Below are 24,200 nucleotides of genomic sequence, written 5' to 3'. Positions count from 1 at the left end.
TGTCTCCCTCGCTCTCTGCCCCTCCCCCACTCACACTCTCTGTCTCAAAAATAAATAAATGAACATTGAAACCTAGCAGTATGAACCAGACTCCATTTTTTTTCAGTTGCCGAAACCATGCTCTTTTAAAAAGTTGTGGCGGTTTTTTTGTTTTTGTTTTTTTCAGAATTATGTAGAATTTCTTTATGTTCTGTCATTGACTTAGAAAAATTAACTTTGTACATTCTCTTAGACTCCATGTCATTGACCTCAGTATAGGCTCCGGTACTAAGAACAATGTTTTTTTAAATGCCAGGAATGATTATTTTTAGAATTGGCCTCCAGCTCATTTATTTCTAGCTAATTTTCTTTAAGTCTCCTACATCTTAATGGACAGCGTTGTTTGTGTTTTCATTGTACAGACCGAGGAACTAATCAAAGCTTTGCAGGACCTGGAGAATGCTGCATCGGGGGATGCTACTGTCCGGCAGAAAATTGCTTCTTTGCCCCAAGAAGTGCAAGATGTTTCTCTCTTGGAAAAAATAACAGGTGAGAGGGTAGAGTTGGGGTGAAAGGTGAGGGAAGAGGGACATATCTCTGAGGCATCAAGCCCTAGGACATGCTTATGTTTGGAGATAACAGACGTCTGTGCGGTTTGAGTTTTGCAAAACAGCAAAGCTGTTGAAATAGTCCAAGCTTTAATAGTGATTCTAGGAACTATGCAGAAATGCAGGCCTGCCACTACCCGCAGCACTCCTAAGTCAGGTCTGTTGAAAACACAGGGCAGATTGTGTGTGTGATGTGGGGGCCAGGAGAGAAGGTATTAAACTCGTGATCCTCTTACTAAAAAAAATTACGGTTGAGTGCTGTGTGATTTGTACACACTGACACACCCCGTGGATGGTAGTGCCTCTAATGCCAGGAATGCTGGGTGTGTATTGTCAGTCATGTCATTTTGCCCTCACGATGATCACCCCCGTTTCAATAGGGAGGGACAAGTAACGCTTTATGCATGGAGAATTGAAAGGAAGGAGTGAAGCATGAACTGACGTTTATAGAGTATGCTCTGTGCCAGATACTTTTTTTACTCTTGGTGATAACCTTTTGAGGTCACTGAATATCCCCATATTGCGTCAGAGGAAATTGAGGCTTTGAGAGATTAGGTGCCTTCAAGAAGTCTATTGGTGCCGTTTTCCCCATGGCATTTGCTCACTTCATGTCTCCGTGTCCCCTTTTGGTAATTCTTGCAGTATGTCAGACTTTTTCATTATATTTGTTATGATCTGTGATCAGTGAGTAGGACTCACTGAAAGTTCAGGTGATAGCATTTTTTGGCAACAAGTATTTTTTGATTATGATGTGTGCGTTTTTTTAACATAATGCTATTGCACACTTGGGGGGAACAGCGTAGTGTAAATGTAACGTTTGCATGCGTTGGGAAACCAAAAAATTCACTTGACTCACTTTATTGTGATACTTGCTTTATTGCAGCGGTCTGGAACTAAACCTGCAGTATCTCCCGAGCCACACCTGTATTTTAAAGGGGGTCAGGGAAAGCCTTTTTGATGAGATGACCTTTGATCAGAGGACCCCCAAGATTAGGAATCAAGCCGTGAGGCTCTCTGAGGGGAGGAAGTGCCACCCAAGCAGAGAGTATAGTCCAAGGAGAGGCCTTGAGGCTAGGAGGCTGCTTAGTTGGAGGACACAACATGGAGGCCGTCTGAATGCCACAAGCCGCGTCTCGGCTCGCGCTTCCACTTCCCCATCTCCAGCAGTTGGACCCTCTACTAGATTGAACGGTCTACTGCTCCTTCTGCCTTTTGCCAGCTTCCACTTCTCTGTGCCCTTATTCTCTTCACTTAGCATGGAGTCTTTGTAATCACTCCCTTACGTACACCCTCAATCCCTGTTTTTCTTTGTCCTCTTGCCTGTGGTCTTCTGGCAGACCCCAGCTTTTCTCCTGGTTAAATTCAACTTTTATTGTTACTATAAGGATCAACTCATTTATTCGTACTATCAGAATCAAAGTCTGTAAAAATTGGGAGCAACTTAACATAAAGCTAGCAATGTATGTGATTTTATTTATCTGTTTTCACTGACCTAAAGGTCTCATGTCTCATAGCTTTTTTAAATTAATAAAAAATTAGTTTTGATTTTTTTTTTTTAACATTCATTTATTTTGAGAGAGAGAGAGAGAGCAGGGGAGAATCCCAAGCGGGCTCCATGCTGTCAGTGCAGAGCTAGATGCGCAGGGCTCGATCCCACAAACCGTGAGATCGTGACCTGAGCTGAAGTCAAGAGTCGGACACTTAACCGACTGAGCCACCCAGGCTCCCCTATTTTGATTTTTATCGCAGTAAAACACACCCAACAAAATTTACCACCTTAACCGTTTTCAAGGGTACACTTCAGAAGTGTTGATAAGTACATTCACACTATTGCACAGCCGATTTCCAGAACTCTCTTCATCTTGCAAAACTGAAACTTTATACTCATTTAATAACTCATTTCCTCCTTCCCTCAGCCCCTGATAACCACCATTCTGAAATCCAGCTTTTCCTCTGTTCCTTACCTGGACCTGAACAGCTGAGTGTGGCTGGGAAAAACAAATAACACACATAGGCTGACTTTTCTTCCTACTTCGGTGGGTGATGATGCTGTTTTCTAAACCAGCCCCCTACTTGTTTGTTAGCCCTGTTCCTTCTCACTACTCAAGGATGTAGCTCCAACAGTTCTCCATTTTCTCCGTCTACTGGATCATTCTTTATGGCATAAAATCATGTACTTTTTTTCCCACGTGGAAGAGACTTTTTTCCTTGACCCAGATATTCCTACATTTCTCTGTTCTTTATAGTAAAACGTCTTAAATAGATTGCCTTTACTCATCTGCCACCATTTCCCCTCTTCCCATTCTCTGCTGACTACACTTTACTGAAACTGCTTTTATCGGTGTTGTTGATGACTTCCATGTTGCTAAATTCAGTGGTGAATTTTTACCCAATCTTTATCTGTGGTCACCGTAACTTGATCTTAGTAACCTTTGGCCCAGTTGGTCATTTCTGCTCATTTGGTGCAGTAGACAGAATAATGATACCCCCGGCTCCACCCTGTTGTCCATGTCCTAATCCCCAGAATCTGTGAATGTACTCTTACGTGGCAGAAGGGACTTTACAGATGTGATGAAGTTAAGAATCTTGAAGTGGGGAGATAATCTGGATGATTCAAGTAGACCCAATCTAATCACAGGCTCCTTCTAAGGAGGAGGCAGGAGGGCAAGAGTCAAAGAAGGAGATAGGACCCTGGAACAGTCTTTGGAGAGATGCATTTTGAAGATGGAAGAAGAGGCCCTTAATAGTAAATATTAAGATAGTACATTCATGTTATTTTAAGCCAGGGAGTTTGTGGTCAATTTGTTACAGCAGCAGCAGGAAAGTAGGGCTCCATATCCTCGCTTTCCTCGCCTCTCTCTAGCAGTGGCTCTTCAGTATCCGTTGGGGGTTTCTTTGTGCCTCTTTTCCCCCTTCATGTCGAGTACTTAGCCCTCTTCTCTAGTTAGTTTTACTGTCCCTCTTAATCCAATTCGGTGGCCTTAAATAACCATTTTTGGGCTAATAATTCCCTAATTTACATGTCTAGTGTTGGCCTCTCACTTGAACTTGAGACCCGTACATCTGGCCTTCTGCTTGGTGTTGCTAGCTAGGTGTCTCCAAAGGCATTTCAAACTTGACTTGTCTCAAACCAAACTTCTCATCCTCTCTCCAGAATTCACTTCTCTTATGGTCTTGCCCATATCAGTAAATGAGCCCCTCATAACCCTATTGACCAGGACCAAAACCAGTATCTGACATTGTTACCATGTAACACTTCCACTGCTGCCGCCTGTGTGAGTCACCGCCATCTTCGCTTGGGTCACCGCCGCAGTCTCCTCTTTGGTGTCCGTGCTTCCTCCTTGTTTCTCGCCCCAGCCGTCACTCTGTGCTCAATATAACCAGAGTAGCCAGAGTGATCTATTAGAATGGAAGTTGTATCACGTCTCCCTCTGCTCAGAGCAAAGGCTCCTTGCCAGGCACTTTCCAGTTCTAGGGCCTTTGTACTTGCTGTTTTCTCTGCTTGAAATGATCTTTCCCACATAGTCACATGGCTTGTTCTCTCACTTTTTCCAGGCCTTGCTTTACGTACCACCGCAGTGAACCCTACCCTGACCAGTACATTTAAAATTACACTCCTCCCTCTGAATGCTCCATGCTTTCTCCTCTGCCTTTTCTTTCTCCGGCACTCTTACCTTCAGTTGATAAACATGCAAAATGTAGCATATTGTTTCTCTTCTTACCTGAGAATGTAAACTCTTTGGAGCAGAGAGTTTTTGTCCTTCCTGTTCCCTGTTGCTCTGAGGGCCTAGAATGGTGTTGGGCACATAATAGCAGGCCGCGTATTTGTTAAGCTAATTGGAAGGTTTGGGGCATAGCAGTCTGATCGGAGTGGGTTTAGTGACATTGGTAGGAGAAAGGGTGGTGGGTACCAGGAATATGGTCAGCTCTCCTGAAGAGTTCTGTAAGGGAAGCCGGGAGATGGGGCAGTAGCTAGAAAGCAACACGTGGCCAGAAGGTAGAGCAGCATGTCTGTATGTCCGTGGCACTGCTTGCGGAGGAAGAGTAAAGAAATCGAGAGGTCTGGGGAAGCATGAGGGACAGTTGCAGAAACAGAATGTTGGAGTAAGCAAGAGGGAATAGGATGCCTGTGCACAAGTGGAGGGCCGGCCAAAAGAGGCACACAGCCACTGGCCTGCAGAACTGGGAGGGCAGAGCATGTGAGGATAGGCGCAGTTGGTAGGTTCTCTGGAGTAAGCGTCTATCTGCTGTGCTTTGACTGCATTTTTTCTGCGACTCCTAAAATCACAGGTTATTTTTCTGGATTGTAATTATTTGTGTGAAGGAATTCTCTCCCTTGGTACAACTTGGAGGGTGAGAATTGATTTTTTTTTTGTAATCTTTTTTTTTTTTTTAATGTTTATTTTTGAGAGAGGGAGAGTGCGTGCGCACGCAAGTGGGGGAGGGGCAGAGAGGAGACACAGAATCTGAAGTAGGCTTCAGGCTCCGAGCTCTCAGCACAGAGCCCAATGTGGGGCTCGAACTCACGAACTGCAAGATCATGACCTGAGCTGAAGTCAGAGGCTTAACTGACCGAGCCACCCAGGTGCCCCCCCCACCTTTTTTTAATCTTAAAATTAGTGTTTTCCTTGCCGTTTTTGCCATGGGCGCTCAAAACATTTTAAAGAATTAACTATTTGGGGGGAAAAGAGATGCAGTCAAGCGAAGACAAAGGTAAAATCAACCTCACCGCTCCGGCAGCTTGTTCTCAGACCTTACCACCGATCTTGAAGAATAAGTTTCACCATCTTCTTTAATTTTCTGTGATTGAGATTGTCTCTTTCCTTTGTGTTCTCTTTGGCTCACTCTTTCTTCCTCACCAAGAACATCCTTTTGTTTCCCTGCTCCTGAGGAGCGTAGAAGTTCCTCATCTTTGGCATCAGACCGAATTCGGGATCTCTCAACAGTTCACCTCCTGACATTCATATTAAGAAGGCATCCAAAAGTCAAACAGCCTGTGTGCCAAACAGAAACTCTGTTGGGAATCCTTAAATCCCATTGCCTCCCAGAATACTGAGGTCTCTCACTTCTGATGACCTGTATTCACAGGGAACAGCATACCAGTATCCCTGTAATCCCCTTCCAGTTGGTCCCACAGAGCTGCTGGTGTCCCTAGTGTTCTTGGTTCAAAGAACTGATCCGCTCTTTTGACCCCTAACGGCCTTTCTTAAATGATATGCACATATTAAAGTTGCAGTTTCACCACACCCGCATGAAATTAATTATATCTATTGTTTCCTAATACAGATCATCCTTTCGTTTCTTCTTCTCATTTCCTAATGTTGAGTCTTGTTCACCTTCTTTCCCAAGAATACCCTTTCTTTGATGCTTCCCGGTTTTTTCACGAATAATGAGTTGCAACTCGTTAATGGGATGTACATCAGTCTGGTAGGTAATGACCAAAAAAAAAAAACAAAAACAAAAGAAGATGGAACACTTTGTACATAGTAAGGATAAGTATTGTTTTATGAAACACTTCTTTTTTCTGCGTTTGCATAAAGTGTGTTTCTTAGCATGGGTCGCAGTTAAAGAATTTGAAAGAATGTCTGTTATCAGACCCTGTATTTTGCTGAGTGGAAGACAAGAGCTCATCCCCGGGTTTAAGGCTTACACGGTGTAAGGGGTAGAGTCCTATAGGTCCATTTTAGAGCCGTGGTTTTGAGTCCCAGCTCCTCTGCTGACCGCCTGGTGTCAAACCTGTCCTGTAGCTTTTATTTGGTCATAGTTTCCACACCCAGGAAACGAGTGCTTGCTTCTTTATTTCAAAAGAATGTGCGAAGAATACTTAACAAAATAATATGAATGAAAGCACTTTGGAAATTCTCAGAGGCAAGGAAAAATTATTTCACGTATGAGCTTAGATATCTCTTTCTGCTTGGTTTATTTATAGAGCTTTTGCAGGAATAGGCATTTAGAAATCCTTTGTAAGATTACCCTCACTTCAGGTAATTCAGAAATGTCCTGTCTTATTAGGAGTGAGTGCCTTTGGGTTTCTCTGTCAGTCAGTCCGTTGTTTGTCTACAGGTTCTGGCTTATTTTTGGACTCTGTACATTGAGAGAAACTGTTAACCTTCCCCAGAAATGTTTGCAATCATGCCTGTGTGATTTCTATATTGTCTCTATTTTTTGGTCTCATTTGTATGTAGACAAAGAGGCAGCCGAACGTCTCTCAAAAACAGTAGATGAAGCATGTCTGTTACTAGCAGAATATAACGGGCGTCTGGCGGCAGAACTGGAAGACCGGCGCCAGCTGGCTCGGATGTTGGTGGAGTACACCCAGAACCAGAAAGACGTTTTGTCAGAAAAGGAGAAAAAACTAGAAGTGAGTACGTTGCAAGGCGGACCCAGACTTTCCAAGTTTCCCTGCCTATAGTCCACATTAGGAGATTTGTATTATGCTTTAATTAACACATTTTTTTGTCTTTTAAAAATTTATGAGATGAGAATATCCGTCAGATAATTGTGTAATTATTTGAACCGAGTTGAAAATGAAGTCACGATTTTATGTGTCCAAGAAGGAACGAACCGGAATGCAGGAAACAAACAATGAAGTCTTAAAGCATTTAGGATCTTAATATTGCTTTAGTTTGAATTCACATTAAAAAAATATATACCTAGATTGAGGTACAAAAAGAATAGGTGGTTAATAAAACCCAAGCATGTTCATTTGGTGGTATTTGGAAAATGCTTTGAATTTTCTGTCGTCTAGATTATATTGAGATTTATTTCTGACTTATATCCACGGTTAAGGCCAATAAGAAGTCTGCCTCTAAGCTCTGTCTTCAATCAGTTCTACAGTTTCACAGTAATGTTTATGGAGTCCAGTTCTCAAACTGTGGAGAAGGAACTGATTCCTACCCTGAGTTCACATTAGCGTGAATGCCCTTGGGGAAGGCTCTAGAACTGGTTCCTCACCACGAATTTGTTTGGCTTCTTAATTCAGTACATGGTGGTTTAACATCAGCACTTGCATAATGCAGCCAGCAGTATGGACATTTGGGAACCTTCGCTTGCCCCAAGCTGCCAGTGGTTTCAGGGGTGAGGACAGTTTTGAGTTGGAGAAGCAGTCACATATTGTAAGAAAAATACCAGAATAGATAAGGGAAGGAGGGGATAGTCCCCTCTCCCCACCCCAGCACTCAAGAAACATGTTCTCTGGCACAGAGGGAGGGGAAACGGAGCTAGTTCTGTGGCTGAGATTATTATGTTTGCCTTTTCACACAGTTGCTGACTTGAGGCAGGTGATGAGTGATGGGCACTTTTGACCATATCCTTACTTGTGGTGATTATGGGATCAGAGATGGGTAGTGGTGCGGGTTGGGGTCGGGGGTAGGGGGGCTTCATAAAGCCACCCTAGAAGTAGAAGATGGGAAATGGCTGTGAAAATAGTATGGCTTAGATTTAGAAATCGACACTGACCAGAAATCCTAAAGGGAGTTTCACAGGCAGTACCAGACGGTCATTTATCTGAAACGCTCATCTTTCACTGAGGAAGCATTTTCAGCACTGTGCCCCGGGACTAATAAGAGAGTGTAATTAATGATTCTGGTTGTAAGTCACCATGCCATCTGTTGAACTGCCCCTTGGCGACACATTAAGGGCTTTCTCTGATCTGTCAGACATTGATTATCATGAGCAGCTGTTGTTGGGTGGAACGTGGCAAGCTACCATAGAGGACAGAGTCTTTGAGAAGGAGATTGGGTTGGTAGAGTGGATTAACTCTTTGTTTGTTTCCCTTCCTCACAGTTGCACTTTGCTCCCTGTGTTTCTTGGGGGAATCATTCAGGTTTCTGTAGAACCAGTGTTTTGTGAGGTGCCATAACAGGCCATTAAGCAAAGAGATGGATCAGAGATTTGGGTCTGTTCCGTAGCTTTCCAGCCCAAATTCTCTGCTCATCTGGGCATTGGGATTCCATTGCTTAAGAATCCGAACAGGAGGGTCCCACCACTGAACCAAAGATTCTTTCTATTTTCAAACCATGTCTCTTAGCCACTTGAGCAAAACCATTCACTGTAAAAATGAAGCTAAATTTGCTTGTTTGAAAAATCAAATGGCTACATACAGTGTAAGATGTTGAGAGATGGCTGTAGTTCTTTATTCATGTTTGCTAAAAATGCAAATAGTCTGCTCTCTGGAAACTGATTTTTTCTCTCACATTCCATAACAAACTGGTCTTATTCCACCATATCCTTGTAAAGTAGATGCCACTTGAAAGGTGCATTACTAGCATGGATTATTCCAAATCCTCAGAGTCTCCTGTTGATGAGGACAGTGTGTCAAATATATACTTACGTTTTTAACATTCCCTTTTTTAACACTGCCAGTCCTTGCTTTAAGATTGCCAAATCAGAATGTAAATGAAATCTGCTTTTATTATTTTAATTCTTTCATTGCCTTTTAATTAGAAACGTGGAATTCTTAGAACTCTGGAAATGTAATGTTTTGCTTGAAAGTCTCTTTTCTTCCCAAAGTTCTGATTTGTTAACACATGAGGTTTTTTTACTTTTTTTATTTTTTAAATTCATATCTTCCTTCACATAATAAGCATACCTTTTTGTCATTCACTTAAGAAACTTAACATTAGATTTCTGGATGGCTCCTAAACTTTGGGATAGGGAATAGGAGGATTCAGAGCCAAGGATGCTTCACACCCTGGGATGTAGGAGGGGACAGTCACAGCTCACGGAAAGAGATTGTGTTTCTGCCCTCCAGGAAGTCATTCTGGCATAAACAGCATAGGTGAACATAAAACCCAACCAGGGGATTATACGTAATGTAGATTAAGGAGACAGTTGGCAACTCTGATTGTGGTTTAAGGGCAAATCCAAACTTCCTGTAAGGCAATGAAGCCTTTTTGTAAAAGGAAATAGCAATCGAAGAAGAGAAATATGTTTATAGATGGGAAACAGCCAGACTGGAGCAGACCTGTGTGTGAAGAAAGGTGAAAGACAGAACGTGTGGGAAGGAGGCGTCAGAGTCCTCCAATGGGAACGAGGCTCTGTACTCTTTAAGGAGCTGCTTGCTTCTTCGTGAAGAAAGTCCGCAAAGTCTCGTACCCGTCAGGAGATGTGCAGAGATGAGCAAGACGTGCTGACACTCTGTTGGGGGAGAAACAGCAGACGGGGAGTCAGAATGTGAGACAGAGTAAGGGGAGCATCCCAGCTCACTGTGTCTCAGTTGAAATAGACCCGGAAGAAATTAACATGTTAATTATAACACTAATTTGGTCTGAAGCTTACTTAAAATAGGAGAGAATTATGAAACACACAGGCAGTTTCTGAACACGGCAGTGCCCTCAACAGGTCTTCTGAAGTCTGCTGGACTGCACACTCTCGCTGCTCTGTCAGTGCCGGCGACATAATTGTTCCTCAGTGAATATTTGTTCTGTGCATGAAATCTCATCAGTCAGTGTATTCTTTTTCTAGAAATAAGAGGGTTTGCTTTTTTTTTTTTTAGGTTGTGGGCAAAGTGGTTTGACAAATCTGATTTAATTTGTGGTAAAGAAAGGTGACTTTTTGATAGAAACTCCTATGGGTTTCTCATTTGTTGTGCTTTTTTCACTTTAGATAGAATCATGATCCATTTTGAGATGATTTTTTTTTTACATCTTTTTGGTTTTTTGTTTTTTAAGCTTCTGTTTCTGGATGTTAGGGTTGACATTGGCCTACCACCTTTCCATTAAACTACAGGCAGAGTTAGAAGGGTCTGCTTCAAATCTGTCTGCAATGCTTTTGTCACGGACACGAGAAAATCTAGAAATGGGAAAGGGCATGTGGGTAGGAGCACAAATGGCAGCCTGGAGGTGAAGTTCAGAAATGTGGAGGGGACAGAGAAGGTTAATTCCAAAGGTAAAGGCCAAAGGTACCAGAAAAGCCTCCAAACTTCAGTTCTTAGAGCAAAAGGAAGGCTTGTTTCTGGTAGACAGAGGTGACCGTTGCCCCGGTTGGCTGTAAGAAGCTCACAAGCCATGGTCTGAATGGTTTGGATGGGGTTCCTGTCTCGTCAGTTTGGATAAAGCGTGGCGTGGGTATGTTCCATCCGAGGGGTCAGGGCACGTGGGGGCGGTGGCGGAGGGAGGGAGTGCAGATCTATTTGTACAAGCACTGGGGAAAAAATCAAAAAGGTGGACACGTGTGCAGTTTTACTACCTTAACACATCAGTTATTTTCATTCACATCGTGGTATTGTCATTTCTGCAAAAAAAGGTCGCTGGAATTTTCATAGGGACTGCACTGAATCTATAGATTGCTTTGGGAACTGTTGCCATTTTAACAATCATAGGTTTTCCAATCAGTGAACACAAGATTTCTTTCTGTTTACCTAGATCTTCTTTAATCTGCTGCGGAATTTAAAAAAGCATCCTGGAGTCCCTCTTACTGATGGATTTGACATTACAGAGGCCCCGTTTAGGTGCCATAAGTATCAGGGGTCCCGGGAGGGGGCTGTGGTGTGTGCTGCCTTTCGGTAGGCGTGTGTTCCCCACCTTTACGAGGTGTGTTTGCAGACGTGTGTGTGCTCAGCAAAGCCACCGAGGCACAGCCATGGCAGCCAGCTTCACTTTTCACGCAAGATGAAGTGGCACGTTGAGGCCCGGATGTCTGGGCAAAGTCGTTAACGGTATTCTTGAGCTGGATGGAACCTTAGACATCATGGAATCTGACTTCCGAATTGGTGAAGAAACTCAGGCCCAGAGAGGGGAGTTTGCCACAGACCAGGAATAGAATCTGAGGCAGACATCTGGTAACTTGCCATCAGGTTTGTGTTTGCCTTTCTTTCTTGTTGTTTTGTTTATTTTAGATTTGATTCCATCAGGTGAACAGCCGGAAGACATCCTACACGAGAGAGTAGCCAAAGTTGAATCATTTCAGCAATCCCCAAGAACCTTGTTTTAGAAAAATGCCATCTTATGTAGGGGGATTAAAATAGTTGCATGAAGCATTTTCAGAGTGGCCTCTGAGAAGACCTTTCTAAGGTTTGAGAGAGCGGACTCTGCCGCTGAGGTTCTGAGTACCCTCCTGGCTATGACCGGGCGTGCTCGGTGTGGGGGAGGGCGATTGGCTCATCGAACTTGGGGGTGCTGCTGTATCTCCCCAGCTTGGCATCTCCCCCTTGGCTGTAACGAGTACTCAGGAGCAGAGCCTTCTACTTCAGACAGTACAGCTGGGAAGGGGGAAGTGGCCCCGGATCTAACATTGCCTTGTGACTCTTCGTATTTCTGTTTGCACTTTGGTTATAACAACTTGAGAAATTCTTTGGCTGTAGCCGAGGAGGTACTAAACCAAACTGATGGCCGTCTGTTGTTTTTGGCAGCATCGTTCCCCTCCCTGAGGGTGCAGATGGTTATTTCAATAATGGGATAGGCGATAGGTGGAGATAGAGAGCTCCATTTTTTGTCAGCTTTGGAGTAAATTCTTCCTTTTCCCATGATGTTTAAAGCCAGTATCTCATTGTCCATTCCAATACGGGCAGATGGGAGCAGGCGATCTAATCCTCATTTTAGATGAGAAAACAAAACAGACTCTGTGAGCGGTTCAGGGTCACAGAGGAAGTCGGTGAGGACCAGAACCCTAAACTGACTCCTACTCGAGTGATCCTGTACTGTGTTCCCCTGGGAACTTAGAGGCCCTGCCTGCCCACAGTCTTCTACACTCAGTGCCCTTCCTTAGCCTAGAGTTCTTTCCTCCTGGTTTAGCAGTGTGGTCAGCACCATGGGCTTGTTCCAGCCATTGTCGAAAGGTCAGTCTGCTTACACAGCTCCAGTGACCCCGCGGATGGCTTACCCACTGCCTTTTCACCCCTGTTTTGAGATGGGAGCCTCCTCCCACAAAGTTTCCCTCCAGTAGATGGGGACTTTTCTTGAATTATGTGCTTCTGTCATTTGGAATTTAGGGGCTGTATCCTTGAAGTCCTTCCCTTCTTTTGAGTTGCTGCTGACCCTTACGCTCTGGTTGGGTGTGCAGCTTGAGCTTTGATCCATGAGGGCGCGCATGTGTGTGCGTGTGTGCAGGTATTAGTGTGTGTTCTTGCCATGTCACAACGTGGAAATGGTATTTGTTCATCTCTTTTCATCCCAGGGGGAAATACCACATTATAATCATAATGTAGTTCACATACTTGGTGACCTAAAGGCATGGTTCCCCAACATTTGAGACTTCACATTGGAAAAGTGACATGATTTCATAGCTCTCCCAGCGAGAGTTCTTTTAGCCATAGCATTGTTTCCATATTTATAATCCAACTTCTGGTGATTCCTCCTGTTTTCCAAACCCGCTCCACTGGGTGTTAGCTGGTGTGTGTAGCACTGATTTCTCATACTTACAAAGTATATATACGTGTTAAGTGAAAACAGCATCTGGGCCCCTTGTCACTTCCTCCCTGCCAGAATGTTCATTCTTATTCAGCGAATACTCAGTTCTTTCTTTATTTCTTTGTTTCTGATTAAATAAAAGACGTACATCACAGGAAACGTGGAAAATAAGTATTTAAAAAAGTATTATAATCTCATTACCCAGAGATAACTTTTTTAATGTTTATTTATTTATTTTGAGAGAGAATAGGAGCTGGGGAGGGGCAGAGAGTAAGAGTGAGAGTGAGAGAGAGAGAGAGAGAGAGAGAGACAGAGAGAGAGAATCCCAAGCAGGCTCCCTGCTGTCAGCAAGGAACCTGATGTAGGGCTCGATCCCATGAACTGTGAGATCATGACCTGAGCCGAAACCAAGTGTTGGACACTTAACCAACTGAGCCACCCAGGAGCCCCTGAGATAACATGTTTTCATTTTGGTGTGTTTCTTTTATTTTTTTCTCCAATTTTAAAATTAAAATGATCATAATATGTAGACAGTTTTCTGTCCTACTTTATTTTAATGGTATGTGATCATCTTTCCTTATTAACACAAACTTTATATAAACACTTGAAATGGCTGCTTGAACACTTATGGCTGGATAATCAACGATATTTGTATTGAGCATTTATATTTTTTTGTTTTGTTTTACCTTGAGCTAACTGCCAGTATTTGGATTATTTCCTTCCTGTAAATTTCTAAAAATGAATGCTGTGTGAACGTGTAGATGCCAGCTTGTCTCTGGGTATGTTGAAGTGTATATGCATTTCAAGGTCTTTGCCACCAGCATGCACGCCTGCCTCAGGGGTTCTTGCTCTTTGCAATGCTCTTAGGCTGTCTGGTGCTTTAGAGATAGAAGATACAAAATCCATGTATCCATGGGTATACGAGTTAAGGATTGTGAGAGCATTGAATAGTTTAATTAGACAAATGGGGCTCTCTTCTGGGCTTTAAGTTTGGGTTTACATTTGAAACTGCTGTGGGAAAATAGCAGCTACTTCTTATTTATAACAGTGACTTGAGTGACCATCACTTTGAGAGCAGGTTCAGATTACAGAAATCTGAGCCCTAGTGTCTAAGTGTTTGACCCGGTGGATACATGCCATTTTGAGCAGAGGTCTGTTTTGGTCTTTATGAATGTTCTACTGTTAAGGTGGGCCTTCACCCACTTCAGGTTGTCATTTTTTAGAAAGTAAAACTGGATTGTATCATACTTTGTAATCTTGGAAGTTCCTTCTCTGACTTTCGTTTTTATCTCTATAAAATATAGGGCTTGAAAATTAGAAAGTCTTCTTCTAAAGTCTGGGTTTTTTTTTAATGTTTATTTATTTTTTTAGAGAGAGTGTGAGCGGGGGAGGGGCACAGAGAGGGAGACAGTATCCGAAGCAGGCTCCAGGCTCCGAGCTGTCAGCACAGAGCCCGACGCGGGCCTCAAACCCACGAACCGTGAGATCATGACCTGAGCCGAAGTCGGACGCTCAACCGACTGAGCCACGCAGGCGCCCCAGAAAGTCTTTTTCTATGATTAGAGTAGAGATGTTCGTGGTCGGAATAGGAGTCCGAATGAAACCTTTGCAAACAAGTCCGTGAGCTCCCGGGGGTGTGGTGCACTTCATGTGAAGTGGTGAAGCCAGCTGTCATTGTGACTTTGCCTCCTCATCTGTTCTCTTCTTTATTCAGGTTCTTCTATATTCAGGAAAAAGGATGGACAACTGTCTTGCTTAATGCAGTCATTAGGTACTTGGAGAACTTCAAGCAGAGCAACTTTGCAGTTTTAAACTCCACAAAAATTTACCAGCAGCCTTCTGAGCATTCTTGGGGTTTGGATAGTGATTAATGGACTCAGTCCAGTCTTTCTTCAAAATGTCTGGTGTGATGTATTTGGTACTTTTCCGGGTCCTTTTATTTTGCCCTCCGTGTTTCTAGTCCGTGAGGCGTAGACTTGCTAGGCGTTATTCCTACGGGTATCATTTACCTCAGTTACGATTCATTGATGAGGATCTGCGGTCCCCATTCCAGGCTTTTTCTGGCTTTCTCCATTGAGGTGAGTGGTCCTTGCCTTTTCTCTTCGGTGTGGTTTTTCCACTTATAAAATAGCCCCGTTACCCTCACCTGGGGCAAACGGGTTCTAACACTTGTCTAACCTGAAGTTGTTAACGTCTGCCTTTCCTTATCACACGGGGCCTTCAGCGGCACTTTCTTTTACTTTCTGTGGAAGAAGTCTCCAGGAGAGTCGCCGAAGGTGTCCTTCTCGGCAGGTGGCACGCTTCGCCTCTCTAATGTTAAAAACAACGACAGAAACAAAACATTCACGCGAGCGCACACCTCCACCGCCACCACTACCACCGTTCCCTTGTAACTAGCCTGTTTTCCCTCGCTGCCTCTACTTCTGAGCCCACTGCGGCATGGCGTGCGCATCTTACGGTCAACTGAAGTGGCTGTGTTCAGAATCCGCCACCACTGGTCCAGTCTCAAAAGCCAAAAGATCCTTGGCCCCCCGTCTCTTGTTTCCTTTTCTTTTTTTGGCCCTCTCTACGGCGCTTGATGCTGTTAATTACCCTGTATGCGTTCTTCTTCTCTGGTTTCTGTACACCACCCCTGCTGTTCTACACTTACTTGTGTGTCCTTTACGAAGCTTGACTCCATCCCCGCCCCGTAGATGTTGGTATTCCTTTAGCCTTTTTCTCGTCCTGTCCTTGCGTGACACATTTAGAAAGGCTTCGGCTACCGCCGGTGTGCTGATGGCTTCAATCTAGATCGTGAGCCCAGATGCTTCCTTGTGCTTCGGATCCATGTATCTTCTTTCCACAGACACCTCAAGTGCCAGGTGGCCCGAACAGACCATCTTCTTCCAACCTTTCCTTCCCTTCTCTCTCCCTGTCTTGGAGAATGCCATTGCCATTCATCAAAACCAGACACCGGAGTTCATCCAGTGTTACTCCCTGTTTGTCCCACCTCCCAGTGGGTTCCTTCAGCCTCCTTTTGTCCCGGTCTCCCTCAGGCCCTGTGCCACCCCTCTGCCAGACGCCTCCTGTTGCCTGGCTGCCCCGTCGGAGTAGTCAGCAAGCCATTGTGATTTTTCCGTCCTCAGTTTTTCTTGAATCTGTCCCCTTCCTCTTCCTCTCTGTGTCCACTTCCACCACCTTAGCCCAGACCGCCGTCACCTCTCACCTCCTCCCCCATAGTGGCCTCATCGCAGACCCATCGGCATTTGTTCTTGTGTCCTGGAATTCATTCTGCACGTGGCAGCCCTGTGATACTTTCCAAAACGTAGCCCTGGGCAGGTTGTTTCCCTGTATGAGCATGTTAATGGCTTCTCCTTGCTCCTGGAATATAAGCCCAAATTCTCGTGTGTTCCCACCGCACGCCCCACACTCCACCCCATGGCCTGCCCCTGTTGAGCTCATCAGCCGTGTCTCTTGTCACGTTCCATTGTGTTTTGTCTGTGCTGGCCTTTTTTGTCTCCGGCTTTACATGTGCTGTTCCCCTTGCCTAAAACACTCTGCCCCCTTTTCTTCCCACCGGTTACCCTTACCTCGTTGATTATGGTTCATCATTTATATTCCATGTCAAACAGCATTCTCCTGAGACCCCACCCCCATCTCCACCCCATAAAACCAGGTTTCTCCCCTCTCCCCCGCCCCATATATACTGTCCTGTCTCCCGATCTTTTTCCTTCAGAGCACCACATAGTCTGTCATTCTGTTTATGGATGATTTGGTCATTTCCCTGGCCAGACCATAAAATCCTGTCTGCATTGTCACTCTTTCATCCCCAACCCTATGCTAATGCTTGACACAGCGTCCTGATCTAAGGCGGCAGCTATGGTTGTAGCTCAGTTCGTCTCTAGGCTGGGACAGACTGGATCTTTGATTGGGGGGGGGGGGGGGCGGGGGATGGACTCCTTTCACATTGACGACACTACCATAAGAGCTAGGCTTACTGGGTAGACCAATTTTTCCTCTCTCGACCTTTAGATTGATAGGACTAGACTGTGGTACTACCTAGTTATAAAAATCTGACTTTTTTTCCATGGTCTTGAAGGTTAGAGGCTCTTTCATTTGCTCAACCAACTTTAGTGAATGTGGTAAATTTTCAGGACATACTCAGATGGCTTATGGGAAGAAGGATCTTTGTATCCCATTAATACTTCTCTTTTTTTTCAATTCTGCTATGCCTTTTCTTAACATGTAAATCAGGAACTCTAAGGACTGCTTATAAAATAATAAACATGGGAGTGGTGGCAGTTCTCTTCCTCCTCGGCTGATCCACCTTGAACAGTTTAGCAAGTGCCTGGTCTTATTCAGATCTGGTACCTCCCCATAGTGTAGGCATTATTTCCATTCCCGTCTTCAATGTAAGGATGCTGAGCCCAGAGAGGTGAAGTCATAGGGTGCACCATAGGCGAATGGTACAGTAGCATTTGCACTTGGAGTTTCTGACTGCGTATTTGCTTTCCTATCACAGCAGCCTCCCTCTGGTGGGAGACGTGATATATCCTCTCAGCCTTTTGGAGGAGCCAGGAAATGTATTTTTTTTTTTTCCTTATGGAAAGGAGTCGGTCTTTTTATTTCTTGTAGAGAAAACTGTATCCAGATGCAGTGCAGTAACCTACAGGCTGCCTTGCCCCAGGCAGACCTTCTGGCACTTAGAATCGTAACAAATAACCGCCTACGATTATTCCGGGTGAGACTGCCCTTTTCCTTTCTACCCTTTGCTTCTCAGCTGCCCTCCGGGAAGGCTGGACTGGACCAGCATTTGTCTCAGAAGGAGAAACCATTCGAAGGTCTGCATTTCCTTTTTTAAAAATTTTTAAATTTTTTTTAGGTTTATTTATTTATTTTTGAGAGAGCGAGCGAGCAGGGGAGGGGTAGGGAGAGAGGGAGAAGAATCCCAAGCAGGCTGCACGCTGTCAGCACAGAGCCTGATGGGGGACCCCACCTCACAAACCAGGAGATCCTGACCTGAGCTGAAACCAAGAGTCAGACGCTTAACGGACTGAGCCACCCAGGCGCCCCAGGGTCCGCATTTCTGATGTTTGCACATCAGTCACCTGCTTTTCCACGAAAATGGTTAAGGAAGCCAGTTTGTGGGGGCTTTTGTTACTTGCATCAAACTTCTGTTTTTGACATTTGACTTAAAAAAAACCACATTTATCATAAATAGTAAATAGTTCTTCTTGTACTTTAGTACCATATATTTACCTGGTTTTGTATAATGAGAGACCCCTAGCAAAAATGTAAAGCATTTTTGGAGGGCCCAGGTGCATTTTTTAAATAAATCTCTTTTTAAAGCATTTTATGGACATCTGTTAAATTATAAATATTTAGGTTTATAATTTCAAGTTTTGAAAATTTGCCCAGTCCTAAAATTGACTTTATTTTTTTGTTAGTTTCATTTTTTTATTAATTTAATTATGGATGTGTCGACACTTTTTATTCTTCTCTTGTTTCTGCAAATGCCTGTCAGAAGGGAGTTTTTGCTGCAGCAGTAGAAGCTGCCTTAAACCTTTTGTGTAGAAGGTCTGCTGGGGAGAAACAAAAATCCTGAAAAGACTTCATGGTACGATTCCAAGCCTAAGAAGCCCTTTCCCATCCAACGCCTCCAATGGATGGTTGACTCGCTCTGAGAACATTCCTCTAATTATTACAGCCATTTTGTCATTTTGCTTTCTGGGAAATACTTTGTGTTTACCTTTATTATTGGTTCAGTGTGGGGCCGGGAGGTCCTGGGCGCTGGAGCCAAAGCCACAACTTCCTCCTTTTCTTGTATCTTCCCCAGCATCTTACTCAGCAGCTCCAGCCCTGCTGTGACATCCTAAGATGTATCATTCTGAAATGTTGCAGCCGCCACTGAGTCACATGGGACCATGGAGCTGGCTGGGGCAGAGAGGTGCAGATCAGCGATGGCTTTTTTTGTTCTCATGTAGATTCATGAAAAAAAGGCAAAAGTGGCATTCTTATTTTCAGCCCAAAGATTTGTATGTTTTCTCTACAAAATGAAAGAGAAGTGAATTAATTGTGGTGTAAGTAGAGGCTGTAGATCCTGTGAGCTTTAGTGGCAAGATGAGGCGGCCGATTAGGGGTGTTAAATGGTTTTAGGGCGAGGGTCAGCTTCCCCTTTCTGTTTGGCTGCCAGCCTTCATGCAGCTAAGCAGTCCTTTGACTTAAATTCAGTGTGGTAGGTCACCTTTAAAACAGGGCCCTCCGTAAACTGCTTTGTGCATAATAACCCTTTATGACTCTTAATTGCGAGTAGCCGAGCAGTGGGTGATTTTTATATACCATATGTCCTGTAGCACAACAGGGCAAGATAAAGAAAAACATGGGTCTCAGTACTGGAAATTTTGTCTCATCAAATCGAGCCCCTGCCTGTGGTGTTATTTCTAACACAGTTGTTCTTATGTATATACTTCCTAGCCAGAAAAAAATAGATCGGACAATGTTTACATTTTGATCAGTATTTCTTATAGGACTTGCCAGGGGAGAAGCTTATAATTTTGTTTGTTCTGAAGATGAAATTCTTGTAGAAAGGTCACCACAATGTCAGTCCCTATCGTTTCTAACCCTCTTATCTCAGAGCTCATCTGCAGCATGTCAGGTCTGGCCTCCTGCTCTCACCAAAAAAGGCAAAGAATGTGGAAGCCTTGCTCCAATCAGCCAGTTGTGTTCGTGCTCCACGATGGTCCGTGTTCACACGGTGTCAGCTGGATCCACAGGAACCAGAGGGTGTTGGACGCGTTTTCTGCTGCAAGTTCAGAGAGCCCGTGAGGCAAGATTCCAGAGCTTTGCCAGAAGCATAAATCCTAGGCATTATCTCCAAACTGCACACTGGGCCTCACCCTCTACGTTTTAAACATTTCTTGGCAGTCAAGTAAACCCAGGCAGTTTATCACAGGTGCCCACTCTCCCCCCGCACCCCCTCCTCCAGGATCCTGAAACAGGATAGCAGCAGCAAGTCTGATAGAACTCTCACCTTTTTCCCGGCTCCCTGCAGCCTCTCGTGGGTGAAGTAGGGTCTGCTGCGGTCAGTGCGTGTGCCGGAACGGGTCAGCTCAGTCCCCCGCCTCCGCCACGACCCCAGTACGAATCATGCATGAGCAGGAGAGGAATCGCTGCAGGACAATTTGGATTTGCCTTGTCTCTTGCTTGAGATGGGTAGTGGGGGAAAGGCAGGTATCTGAAGACAAGAGTGCGAAAAAGAGCCACTGTGAATCATGGTCAAGAGAAGCGGGGGTGGGGGAGCAGAAGGCCGAAAGCAGGAGCGCTGCGGCCGTGCCCCCCGCGGGTGTAAATTGTGCAGGTCCCGATCTCACGTGTTCCTGTTCCAGGCAGGGCAGCGTGAGTGCCAGAGTAAAGGCTTAGTCATCTGTTGCACACAGGTGCAAGGTATTGGAAACAAGGAGCACAGGACCACCTTTTGCCACATCGTTTCTTTAGCTGAGTAGTACTTGGTGCACTGAAGAGGTGGTGGGATGCAGCACACTTACGTGGGTCAGAAGACTTTGACCAGGTGTCATTGCACTGATGTCGGTTTTAGTGATAACGCCACAAGCTGGATTTCTTCTGCGGGCTGGAGTTGCTGAGGACACGGTTCGGGACCTTGCAGCAGGAGAGCTTGTGGACCAACTTTTGTTAGAAGGTAGACTGGTAGATTGAGAAGAAAGATTCGTGGGGTTTTGTAATCTGTCTCCTCTACCTGTCCAGAACCAAAGAGAAAAACCGTGGAGAGACAGCTAGTGAGGAAATGCCATCACCCGACCAAGGGAGCATAGGAGCCGGAGAACTGGAAGGCAAGTGAGAAGCCGGAGTTGTATTGTGGGCATAGTTCAGTTTGGATCCGATCTCAAGTTTTTATTTGTCCATGGTGACATTTATAGATCACTACATCTATTGGGAAAAAAAAAAAAAAAAAAAAGGAAGGGTTGGAGGTCACAGTCTGTTACTACTGAATCTGTTTAGGGGACTATAAAATTAGTATTACTGTTCAGTTTGACCTAATCAGAGCTTGCCATGAATTTTTTTTTTTTAATTTTTTTAATGTACGTTTATTTTTGAGAGCACAAGTGGGGGAGGGGCAGAGAGAGAGGGAGACACAGAATCTGAAGCAGGCTTCAGGCACCCCAGAGTTTGCCATGAATTCTTACCTGCTCATTTCTCCTCAAAGCATTAAGCTAGGTCATTCAGCTGTCCCAGCTAAGCCAGGTGCGTGTTTTAACAATTTTCGAAGCAATCTTTACCTGTATTTGGATATTCAGAGTATATACTTTTGTCACCCTTGCCGATGCATTTAAACCGCTTGGCTTATTTCTTCGGGTCACAGCAAAATAAGAGGAAGGTACAGAGATTTGCCATATACCCCCTGCATGCCTTCCCTTCACTGCCAACAGTGTGGTGCATCTGTTATCGGTGATGACCCTACACTGACATATCCTCATTGCTCAGTGTCCATACCATACCTGAGGGCTCACTTTTGGTGTTGTATGTTCTGTAGGTCTGGACAGATGTATAACGACGTGTGTCCAGCATTCTGGTGTTTTCACTACCCTAAAAATCCTCTGTGCTCTGTTCATCCCCCCAACCCCTGTCTCCATAGTTTTGCCTTTTTCAGAATGTCATAGTTGGGCTCATACAGTATGTGGCCTTCTCAACTTGACTCCTTTCACTTAGTAGTATACGTTTAACATTTCTCCCATGTCTTTTTTTTTTTTTTTAATTTTTTTTTTTTTTTTTAACGTTTATTTTTGAGACAGAGAGAGACAGAGCATGAACAGAGGAGGGTCAGAGAGAGGGAGACACAGAATCTGAAACAGGCTCCAGGCTCTGAGCTGTCAGCACAGAGCCCGACGCGGGGCTCGAACTCACAGACCGTGAGATCATGATCTGAGCCGAAGTCGGCCGCTTAACCGACTGAGCCACCCAGGCGCCCCATTTCTCCCATGTCTTTTCATGACTTGATATCTCCCTTCTTTTTAATGCTACATAATTGTCTGGTTGAAGCAAAGTTCATTTATCCATTTACCTGAAGGACTCCTTAGTTGCTTCCAAGTTTTGGCAATTATGAATAATGCTGCTATAAACATTCATGTGCAGCTTTTTGTGTGGCGTTAAGTTTTCATCTCCTTTGGATGACTACCAAAGAGCATGATTGCTGGAATGTATGGTAAAAGTATGTTTAGCTTTGTAAGAAACCACCAAATTGCCTTCCAAAATAGTTGTACCATTTTGCATTCCCACCAGAATGTATGAGAGTTCCCCTTGCGCCACATCCTTGTCAGCTTTTGGTGGTGTCAGCGTTCTGGATTTTGGTCATTCTAATAGATGTGTGGAGGCATCTGGTTGTAATTTGCATTTCTCTGATAACAAATGTTGTCTTTTGCAAACATTCTCTCCCAGCCTGTATCTTGTCTTTTCATTTTGTTGACAGTGGCTTTTGCAGAGCAGATAATTTTTCATTTTAATGAAATCCACCTTATGGGTTCGTTCATGGTATTGTACCTTTGGTAGATTATATACTATATATATATAGGTATGTATATAATACCCTTTGGTATTGTATCCTAAAAGTCATCACCAACCCAAAGATCATCTAGGTTTACTTTTGCTATCTTCTAGGAATTTTATAGTTTTGTGTTTTCCATTTAGTCTGTGATTCATTTGAGTTAATTTTTGTAAAGGGTGTAAGATCTGTGTCTGGATTTGTTTGTTTGTTTGTTTTGCATGTGGGTGTCCAGTTGTTTCAACTTTTTTGCTAAAAGTACTATTTTTTCTCCATTGTATTGCCTTTGCTCCTTTATCAAAGGTCAGTTGGCTTATTTATGTGGGTCTGTTTCTGGACTGTTCTGTTGCATTGATCTGTTTTGTCTATTTTTTCGGCAGTATCACATTGTCTTGATTACTGTGGCTTTATCGAAAGTCTTAGGGTTGAATAATGTCTGAATTTGCTCTCTTTCAATATTGTGTTGGTTATTTGAAGTCTTTTGCCTCTCCGTATAAACTTTAGAATCACTTTGTCTATATTCACAAAATAACTTGCTGTGCTTTTGATTGGGACTGCATTGAATCTGTAGATCAAGTTGGGAAGAACTGACATCTTTACAGTATTGAGCCTTCCTATTCATGAACATGGAATATCTCCCCATTTATTTAGCTCTTCTTTGTTTCAGAGTTTTATAATTTTCCTCATGTGGATCTTATAGATTTATACCTAAGTAGTATTTCATTGTTTTGGGTGCTAATGCAAACTCTGTACTTCATCTTTTTCAGTGACAGTCCCACTTTAATCCTTTCTGTAGTGATGCCCTCCTCCTAGGCTCATGCACCTGCTCTTAAAGTAGAAATCCCTATGGAATGAGTAACCCAATGGCATGAGGAGGTGTGTATAAGATCCATGAGCTTTCGGAATGGCCTGAAGAGAGGACTTTAATGGGGAAACATATTTCCTTTCATTAAAATGAAGTTTATTTGACTGTATTTAAAATGTAATCACAGCCTAAACATGATGAGATACCCTCTCCCTCCCAACACTCCCCCCCCACCCCGCCTTACCCCCAAATAGGAACAAATGGGATTTTGGGGTTTTTTTTAAAAGATTGCCTGGGAGAGGATTATTTGAACTTAAGGTGATGTCTAATGAGATCAACCACCTCTTCTTTTAAACTCACGTGGACTTGCTAAATTAGTCTGAGGGTCACCCAAGAGTGTAGAGCTTTGGATTCTGAATCTAGCTCCACTCACTAGAGACTCAGTGATCTTCAGACTGTTTTTAAGGAATTCCTTGAGTTGAAGTGCTCGGTACGTGCCAGGAGCGATGGCTCCAAGTCACGGTGGCTTTCACCTGTCTACTTTGGTCAGAGGATCTGGGCAGGGAGCAAGGGGCAACTATTCAGGAGCTCTTATACCCTTTTTGTACATAGAATTCAGGAGAAGCTAATTAAATGGATCCATGTTCAGTAATAGAGAATTAGTCTTTATTAATTTCCCTTGAAGTATATAAAACCAAAGAAAAAAAATGTTTGCAGAGGGGGAAGGGTGGGGAACCTTGACAATTTAGATCCTCATCTGTGAAATTTGTTTTCAGTTTCAAGAATGAAAGCTTAATGGGGTATGCTTATACCTAATGTTATGTTTTATATGTTGTTAATTTATCGGGCAGCTGTTGGACACCTACTGTTCACAGGGCACTGTTGGTCATGGTGGATAATGGGTAAAGCAGATGGGTCCGGTCTTAGCC

At 43.9% G+C, this 24,200-nt stretch overlaps 1 protein-coding gene across 3 annotated transcripts in view; it reads left to right on the top strand.

Annotated features, from left to right (window-relative positions):
* The window catches only part of RPRD1B (regulation of nuclear pre-mRNA domain containing 1B), a 67,347-nt gene that overhangs the window by 22,226 nt on the left and 20,921 nt on the right, over window positions 1-24,200 (top strand). For all 3 annotated transcript variants that reach the window (XM_053890264.1, XM_019458528.2, XM_019458527.2), the window contains exons 5-6: window positions 402-528; window positions 6,773-6,948. In XM_053890264.1, the coding sequence (XP_053746239.1) occupies window positions 402-528; window positions 6,773-6,948 (303 nt within the window). The remainder of the gene's footprint in view (window positions 1-401; window positions 529-6,772; window positions 6,949-24,200) is intronic.

The sequence above is a fragment of the Panthera pardus genome, unplaced genomic scaffold, assembly GCF_024362965.1.
Source record: "Panthera pardus isolate Hobbes unplaced genomic scaffold, ASM2436296v1 HiC_scaffold_25, whole genome shotgun sequence".
Lineage (NCBI taxonomy): Eukaryota > Metazoa > Chordata > Mammalia > Carnivora > Felidae > Panthera > Panthera pardus.
Note: the sequence above shows the minus strand (reverse complement) of the source record. Positions and strands in the feature narration are given on the sequence as shown.